Consider the following 9,841-nt stretch of genomic DNA (forward strand, 5'->3'; position numbering starts at 1 on the left):
CTGTCGACTTCGAGGCACCAGTGATACTTCTCAGAATCAGTGTTCTGATTCTTTCCAGTCGGGACTTCACAGTAGAAAGTTCGACCCTGGTTCACCAGACGACTGCCGCATAGGTTAGTCTAGGTCGCAGGATCGCTGTGTAGATCCACACAAGTGTCTCCGGTTTCAAGTCCCAGCTTTTCTCTATGTCTCTTTTACAGAGCCAAAGAGTCACAACTGGCTTCTTGCACTTGTTTTCCACGTGCTAGTGCCATGACAGCTTCTTATCCAGGGTGACTCCTAGATACTTGGCTTGCCCTTTGATTTTGAGTTTTTGTCCCTCCAACTTCAATGTACCCTTGGTTCCCCACTTGTACCTTCTGGTGAAGGCAACTACATCTGTCTTACTCGGATTGACTGATAGTCCAGGCCCCTTACACCATGAATCAACTATTCTTACTGTTTGCTGCATTACTCCAAAGAGCGGATCCAGATGCTGACCGCGCACGACAACCAGTATATCTTCCGCGTAGCCTATGACGTGAAAGCCCTGACTCGTGAGTAGATAAAGCAATTCAATCTACTCTGTGAGTAGACAAAGCATCCACTACCAGACACCACAGATCTTCGATGTCCATGAAGGTTCCAATCGCTAGACCTTTCGTCTTCAGTTGTCCTTCAATTAGGTCAACTGCAGTGCTCACGGCCGTCTCAGTCGAATGATCAGCTCTATATGCGTGTTGTTGCTTGTGAAGAGAACTACTTGACAAGACCTTATCGCCTTATCTGTCCACGAGTCTTTCCACTGTTTTTAGTAGGAAAGATGTAAGTCTAATGGGTTGGAAATCCTTAAGTGAAGTATAACCGATCCTGCCTGCCTTCGGAATAAAGACTACTTTCACACCCCTTCATGCCGCCAGAACATAACCCAACGTCAGACTAGCCCTAGCAAGTCTCACCAAAAGCCCAATGATGATCTCACCAGCTCTCAGCAAGAGGACTGGATATATACCATCCGGGCCGGGAGACTTGTGAGAACTGAAGGACTTCAGGGCCCATCTGACCCTGGCTGGGGTCTCAATCTCGTTGGCTAGCCGCCGTTTCGGGCCCAGTTGGGCCACAGGCGACTTTGATTGCCTCAGAGGTGCCGTCCCCCCATCTCCTGACTTTGTGAAGCCCGGAAAATATGCCTTGATCAAGTGAGCCAAGGTATCCCCGTCCGACTCTGAGTACCCCAAGCCGGGTAATTTTAGAGTCCAGAGAATAGCATCCGGATTTCGAGAAAGCAGCTTGTCCAGTCTGGCTGCCTCTGCTCCTTTCTGGATATCAATGCAAAAGTTGGTTACAGGCGCTGCCTGAGTAAGGCTTGCCGGAGAGACAAGTCGGGGTGAAAAGTTTATGCTTCGTTTTTATGACTTCAAAACTCAACATTTTGGATCAGATTATTTTCTTCATTGATTGAAAAACCTTTTCTGGTTCAAAATTAAATTCCTCTGCTGACAATTCCGTTGTTTTTTGTCCAAGTTAGCAGTTTTGTTATTATAAACTTAAATATTTTGTTGGCAGAAATATTAACAATTACATTTTTTTGAGAATTCAGTTTTTTATTAAAAATCTATCAACCTTTTCGGAAATTAGTTATTTTTACTGAAAATGTAATAATGAAATTTTACATAAATAAATATTAATCAACAGAAATTTAATTTTTCATTATGTTTGTAAATATGAAATAATATGAAACGAGATTATTTAATTTTCACAAAATTTTTTTCGAATGACTTTAGTTTATATTTTTAACAAATTTCGAAATCTGAATAAAGGTTCTAAATATTTTCACATACGGTTTAGTCTGTCGTCAATTTCTAGAGATTTTTCACAATAACCTCAACTATTCTCAATCCTTGTAAATCTTTTAAAATTTCTTGCAATTTTTGAAAGATTTTGACAATTCATTTGAATCTTTTAAAATATTACAAAGTTTTAAATTCTTTAAAATCTTTAAACGGATTTAAAATATTTGGGAAGACCTTGAATTATTAAAAATCTCTCTAAACTTTTAAAATGCTTTGAAATCCCTCAATTATCCTATTAAATACTTTTAAATCTTGGGAAATTCATTAATTCTTAAAATTCCTTGATATTTAAACAGGCTGAAAATCCTTCAGAATCTTTTCAAATATCCTAAAACCATATAGATTCTATCAAATATTTCAAAATTTTAGAAAATTCTTTAAAACCTCATCTTTGTTTAAATCCCTTAAAATTATTAAAATCGGAGGAAATTCCTTAAAATTCTTGTCATCTCTTTAAATTTCTTCGGAATTTTGTTAAATTATCTACATTGGTTTGAATCTGTAAAAATCTCCAGCAATTTTTGGTAAGGCTTTGAAAATGCATCGGAATTTTTAAAAATACGCATCAGAATCTTTAGAATTGCTTGAAATCTATTTAATTCTTCTAAATATCCTAAAATGCATATGACTTAGAAGAAATTTTATATTTCTTGGATAAGAATGCAACTATTCGATTAAAACTTAATCTTCTTTTTTTGATGATCAACTATTTTGTTTTTGAAAATTTTGGTTGAGACATTTTTTTGTAGAAAATTCCCATTTTTAGTTGGAATTTCATCTCTTTCGTTCAGAGTTAGTCTATTTTGTTGCAAAATGATATTTCTTATTAAAAAATGTAACTCTGTAGGTAAAAATTGAAGTACTTCTTGAATTTTTTTATTGAAAATTAATTTTTTTTTAAATCCTGAACGATAAACGCAATAGTTGATATTTTAACCAAGAAGAATTTTAACTTATGTAGAAAAACTAAAAACAAAGAAATTTCAAAACAAAATACTAGATTTTTTAAATGATGATTGTGAAATTAATTTCTCAGGTATACCAATTAATTTAGAAGGAAAGGAAACGATTTTTCGACAAATCATTTCAAGTTTCAAACAAAAAAAAAAAATACGAATGTGTTTAACATTCAATCAAGTGGCCGACGTTTCAGCCTGAAAAATGAATGTTTAATCAAGAAGATTAATTCTCTGCCAGAAAATATAAATTTTCAACAAAATAATAGAGTTCAATTTATATGTTCATAATAATTCAATTTAACATATTCATGTAATATGTTCATGTATAATAATTAATTCATATGATCATGTTACATGATAATAGACATTAAGCCAAATTTTCAAATAAAAAGAATAAATTTTTAATAAAAAATGTTTGGATTTTTTTATTGTTTTCTATTAATTCAGTTCATATTTAAGTACAGAGAAAACGAAAAAAGGACAAGTTTCTTCAAAACAGAAGAAAAAAATTAATTCTTCAAAAGAGTGAAATTTAAAAAAAAATGATTTAAAACCAATAAAAAAAATAAGGAGGAAGGCCAAGATAAACAGTTCAACTTATTATGAAAACTTTCAATTGTTTTAGGGAAAATATTCTTATTCATTAATTTATTCACTTATTTATTAATAATTATTATGTAGTAAATGCATTTTGAATAAATATTAATTTTTTGAAAACCTTTGAATTATTTAAGGCCGTAAATATTAATTTTAAAAAAGGTTGTAGAAATAAAAAACCTGGGAAATGAGTAAGTTAAAAAAGCAACAGATTACCTGACTGATTTAAATTTTGTTAAAAAAATGAGGTTGCAATTTCTTGAAACTTCAAAATAGGCTTAAGATAAAAATTGATATGTTTCTGTGCAAATAAGATAGGTGAAATGTGCATTAACCTTTCTTGTTTTTTATTTCCTGATATTGAAAGCGTAAACACTTTAAAATTCAAGAATAACAATTGGTTAATAACGAGGTCATATAAAATTTTTTATAATCTTGAGCGCACCAACAACCGATTTTCCAAAACCAACCCTACTAAAAATAAAACTACCCCCTATTTAAAAATTGAAATTCGGCAAAAACAAAGAACACCAGAATTTTTTCTTATTCTGTGCTCTCAAATGCACCAAAAAATTCAAAAACTACCCCCATTTTTGAAAACCACCCCCTGCGAAAAATAAAATTTTCAAAACACAAAATGCACCAGATTTCGGGCTTATTGTGGGCTCTAGAATGTACTACACAAAAATTCAGAAAAACCACCCCTATGTACAAAAAGACCAACCCATTAGTAAAAACTTAAACCTCGATTTTGGCATTTTTGAAAAGACCAAAAATCAGAGACTTTATTTGCACTGTAAAATTTGAAAAAATTAGAGACTCTAGTAACACTCTAATATACCGAAAAAGATTATTTTTGGACAAAATTATGTTTGATTGTTAACAAAGGACTGTTTTTAACGTGAAATGTTAGAGATCAAAAATCGGACACGGAGATACTTTTGATATCAATATTCGATTTATTCTATATGTATAATTAAAATAAAATGTATGAATTTAGGTATAATCGGGGTACTGCTATAAATATTCCTACTATGATAAGAGATGATATTTCTTTATATATTATTATAAAGTGTGAAAAAGTGATAATGGTCAATAAAAAGTTTGTAAAACTTTGAGTCAAAAGTCAGAATTTTAAGTAACATAAGTTGTAAGAAATGTAAGAAATGTTAGAATTCTTAAATAAGAATGCCCAGTGGGCACACAGTTTGGCGACGTCTTTACGACATCATTACGACATTGTTACGACAACTTTACGACATCCTATGTCCATGTCGTTAAAGTGTCTTTACGATATCGTAAATAGTGAAATTTAAATTAAAGTTTAAACTAATTTTAATTTGGAAATTTTTTATTTAAACTCTCAATAACTGGCACATGTAAAATAGAAGCTTTTAACACTTTTCTGTTAAGTGCAATTAAACTGCAAAACCTAAACCTTCACACTTTGTTCAATTGAAAATATAGATTGCAATGAATTTAGATCACTTAAAATATGTAAGTTAAGGCTGATTCACATAGTCTTATTGATAAATCCATTTAGTCAGTTAGTTATAAAGAATAAAACATCTAATTTGTATTTTTAATCAAAAATAAATTAATACCTTTTAAATTAATTGCAGAACACAAAAAAAATAAATATGTTTGACCCTAATGTGAATCAAAAAATCAACTTCACTGTTATGGTAGTTGGGTCAATTGAAAAACGATATCTTCCAAAAAAACAGAGATCGAGCGCAACGCATGCGTAGAAGAGTTGAAAGCACTCGTTACGAGCAGTGTGGTTTGTTGTAGATACTCTTTATGATCTGTTATCACTTCTATACCGCACCGACTAAACCTATGTATTTTCCTTAAAAATATCAATAGTAAGACTCTAATTTATGAGGCTGTTTGTTTAATAAAATTTAGTAAATACTACTACAAGTAGTTAGCTTTTTTATTTCACAACTTCTATTACACAGCTTTTTTACACGCAATATTTTTTTGGAACATAAATATGTCATTAAGTAAGATTGAGTCTAATAATTAGAAGTCGTTTCAAGAGGTGAAATAAATTCAAATTACGAAAGAGATAACGGGTATATAATTAGACATTTTTTAGAGTATTAATTAATGACACAGTGAAATTTACCAAACGTCATTTTTTTATGAAGTGAACATGAAGATTTTTTTTGGTGTCGTGCTTCTCAGCTTAGTTATGCCCAAGTTTGTTGGTAATTATAATAAGAACTATAATTTCATGTACTTTTCTAATTACACTGAACATAATGCCTTTTTGAAATTGTTTGAATAATATTTATGATGGTCAATATAATTTCAGTAAATAATCATATTTTCAAATATGTCGAATTTTTAAATCGTACCTAATAATAAAATGAAATATGTATTTCGAAATCATGTTTAATTAAAGACTATCTAAATCTTTTTCTATATTTTTGTTATGAACTCGTTGATGTTTTTGAAAAATTTATTGCACACACCTATCAAAATTAGATTTTAAAGAATCGAAATCCGTCTTTTAGTGATTGTGAATTCTTTTTTGTTAAATCTCCTTCGGCTTTAATGAACGCATTTTTATTATGTTTCTCGTGCTTCGCGCTTGATGAAAATTTGTTTCAAATGTAAACTTTTCTATATAATATTTAAATATATTATGTGTCGTTTCTTCCAAAAACTTAACTAGTTTACTTATAATGTTATTTTTGGGATTTACACAAAAACTACACATCCTATAAACAAATAAAAAACAAATGAAACTTTTTTTTTTCGGTCGAAAACCTTTTGTTAATTAAATTGTTTGCAACTGGTGTTGTTTATCATAATAGCTTTTTGATTTTTTTCCCAAAATTAAAAACTCAAATTTTGACGGCACAAAAAACAATACAAAATTCCATTTTTCAGTCAAACAATGAAAGATACGACAAAAAATTAATTAACAAAAATTATTCACCCAAAAAAGATCTACAAATTTGTTATTATTCACTTTTTGCTAGGACGCGTAGTTTTTGTTTTATCCGTAAAAAACAGCATTAAAAATTAAAAATTAAATTTGTAGACGAATGGGACAAGCTATAAAAAAAATAAACAGGCAAAATTTGTTCACCCAGAAAAGATCTACGTTTTTCAATCATTGCTTGATAGAATGCGTATTATTTGTTTTGTTAGTGAAAAAAAAGATTAATAATAAAAAAATCCAATCTTTGTAAAAAGAGTGCGAGGTATGAAAAAACATAAATGACAAAAAATTGTGAATTTAAAAAACATCTACAAATATATAATAAACTTTAGTTATAAGAATACATTTAAAATATTTTAAAAAATTAACTTTTTGGAAAAAAGACACAAGCCACAATAATATTTTAACTAATTAAATTTATCGCCTAAATTAAATTGACAAATTTATTTGTAGCCACTTTACGTTAGAATGTGTATTTTTGGTGTGAAGCGTTAAAAATGACATTGAAAATAAACAAATTAAATTTATGGAAAAAAACACAAGTTGCTTAAAAAATGTTTCAAACAAAATTTATTTTTTTCTGTTGCACACAGTTTTTTTTTGAATTTTAAAAACAAGATAATGAAAATACGTAGGTTTTAATACCCATAAATTTTATGAATTCTAATAATATAAATTAATTCAAATGATACATTATTCATGGTTGCTGAGAACAGAAATGTGTGCAAAATAAGAAGCAAATATTAAAGTAATCATTAAAAATATTATTAGTAGATTATTTTGCAATATCTGAATGAGCAGAATCAACCGACGGTGCTGAGAATTTTTTCTTTGAATCCAGAGGAGCTTTAACCAAAGAGAATTCACAGGCACCATTTTACAGTTCTCGATTGTTTGACCTTTAATTTTTTATTTTTCGACATCGTTACGATATTTTCACGACAACTTTACGGCATCATCACGATATCTTTAGGACAACTTTACGACATCCTATGTCCATTTCGTTAAGGTGTCTTTACGATATCGTAAATAAGTCGTATGATCTGACGATGTTTTAACGATATCGCAAAGACACCGAAACGACATGGGCATAGGATATCATGAAGTTGTCGTAAAGATTTCATAACGATGTCGTGAAGACGTCGCTAAATTTTTTGCCCACTGGCACATTATAAGCGCGAAGCGCGAGATAAATATATTATCGAGTGCGAAGCGCGAGAAACAACAATCGCGGGTCTTATGTAAGCTCAAACTTGCAAGTGTTAAGTGTTATTCATTATTAGTGACAATTATTGTTAAAAATTACAAATTAGAGAAAACTTTGAATTCAAATAAATTCAACTTTTAAGGATTTATGTTCGAAAACATTTTTGAATTCAATTATTCTGATTTTAAAAGAAAAAGAAGAAATTTTAATATCAATCTTTATCCTATTTGAAAGAGGGCCATTTTTTTGTTTTAGTATTCTTTGCGACTTGAAAACAAAAAACGAAACTTTGTTTTCAAATTGTTTTTTTTTCAATTGAAAGAGCCAAATTTTTTCTTTTTATCGTTTTTATTTACTGGACGGTGGCGAAATTGGTATTATTGTGATTTTACATATAAAATTTCTAAAAATAAAATCAAGAATTCAGCGACGAAATTATAAGGTTTACAAGGTAAAACAATTGCAAACATATCTAAAATATCAATCACAAACACATCAGAAATAGATAAAGTAAAAGAAATTCAAGATTTATGAAAATTTAGTGCTAAATATAACCCAGGCCTGTTTACGACAACTTTACGACATCCTATGTCCGTGTCGTTTGGGTGTCTTTACGATATCGTAAAGACATCGTCGGATCATACGACTTATCTACGATATCGTAAAGACACCTTACCGACATCGACATAGGATGTCGTAAAGTTGTCTTTAAGATGTCGTAACGATGTCGCAAAGACGTCGCCAAATTTTGTGCACACTGGGTTGGATGTCAATATGATATTCCTATTTAGTTATTCTCCGCTGAAACCGAATATGCAACCCGTTTAACCCCTTCATGTCAGGATATTGACATAACCTCAAAACAACCGAGACACCACTGGAAACGCAGAAATTATTTGCCCTCTACCGTTTTAACCCTTATTCCCTCAATCTGGTAACCCTATAACCTCATGTATTGGAAATCCTCTTATCTCGTAATAATAAAACCCTATAACCTCAAAATCCGATAACCTCATCTAGAAGAGAAATCTTTTTTGGGAAAACAGAACAATTTCCTGAGTTTTCCTTGTGCAACACAGTCATGGGTAAGTAGCTCTATAACCCCGACATCCCAGAACACCATAATCTTAAAACCCTGAAATTATAAGAGTTATTTGATTGAACTCATTAATCAAGGTCTAGTTCATTACTAGTTTTTAAAACTCCTCTTAGACGTCTCTGTACCATAGTATGCTTGTAGTAAAATATCTTTTCAGCAACATTTATCGAATTGAATTCTTTCTCGGTAGTTTTACAATTATTAAACAAAAAACCACCACCACTACTACTACTACTACTACTACTACTACTACTACTACTACTACAACTACTCTACTACTACTACTACCACTACTACTGCTGCCACCACTCCTACTTTTTACAATTGCAATCGTAAAAAGTTCCACCCTTTTTTTCTGGAATTTGAAATCCTGCCCCTTTAAAGAACACTGGAGATGATGTCACTGCTTCTAAGGAAGATGTGTGGAATGATCCACTCTTCAATTCTCTGAGGTAGAGTGTGAGGAGGAAGCCGAAGTAAGTCCGACGACAAGTTGACGTTGTCCTCGTTAAAGTCGAAAAATCCAAATGCTTAGTCTTATGGAGGTATCAGGGTTATCACCCCTAGGCCGGTGGAATCACCCACGATTGGAACGAAAGCCCTACTGTTTAGGTTTTCGATATATCTATGGCTAATTTGAAAATTCCCAAGACACGATCGCGTTCGAGAGAAAATGTACATGAATGTACTGGAAACAGTGATCGGTACTGCTACTTGTATAAGGAAAAATTTAAAAACTTCACTCAAAACCTGCGTCAAATATATCAACACTGCTTTGGGTGTGAGGTGCTTGAATGAAACTATTTTTGTTTGCCCAACATGATTTGATGTGTTTGCAGATCAATGTTAAACAGACATAATGAGCATGTTGCGAAAATGAAGTTTGTTTCACCAACTGTTTGGCGGGAGCTCAAGAGCAAAGACGATTATTATTTTTGTTTGACTGACAAAGTAGGATTCAACTCCAGTAATCTGCAAAAAATTCAGTATAACATTGTGTCCAGCATAAACAAAGCTTTCATGTCTGAGATCAATCTTTGAATGAAGAGAAATTCTTTTTTATTGGAAAGAATTTCCATAACTGCTCTCTTTCTCTCATTACTTTCACTATGTAAAATTGTAACACTATGTCTTCTACCCCGGTGTCTAGTCCAGGGGGGGGGTAGACTTGTGGAGGCGGAGTAGGAG

At 31.4% G+C, this 9,841-nt stretch overlaps 1 protein-coding gene across 1 annotated transcript in view; it reads right to left on the reverse strand.

Moving 5' to 3' along the window:
* Positions 1 to 244: 244 nt before the first annotated feature.
* The window catches only part of LOC117180727 (monocarboxylate transporter 10-like), a 246,091-nt gene continuing 236,494 nt past the window's right edge, over positions 245 to 9,841 (reverse strand). The window contains exons 8-9 of the mRNA XM_033373215.1: positions 1,101 to 1,298; positions 245 to 529 (exon numbers count right to left, since the gene is read on the reverse strand). Coding sequence (XP_033229106.1) covers positions 245 to 529; positions 1,101 to 1,298 — 483 coding nt within the window. The remainder of the gene's footprint in view (positions 530 to 1,100; positions 1,299 to 9,841) is intronic.

Source organism: Belonocnema kinseyi, chromosome 9 (genome assembly GCF_010883055.1).
Source record: "Belonocnema kinseyi isolate 2016_QV_RU_SX_M_011 chromosome 9, B_treatae_v1, whole genome shotgun sequence".
Lineage (NCBI taxonomy): Eukaryota > Metazoa > Arthropoda > Insecta > Hymenoptera > Cynipidae > Belonocnema > Belonocnema kinseyi.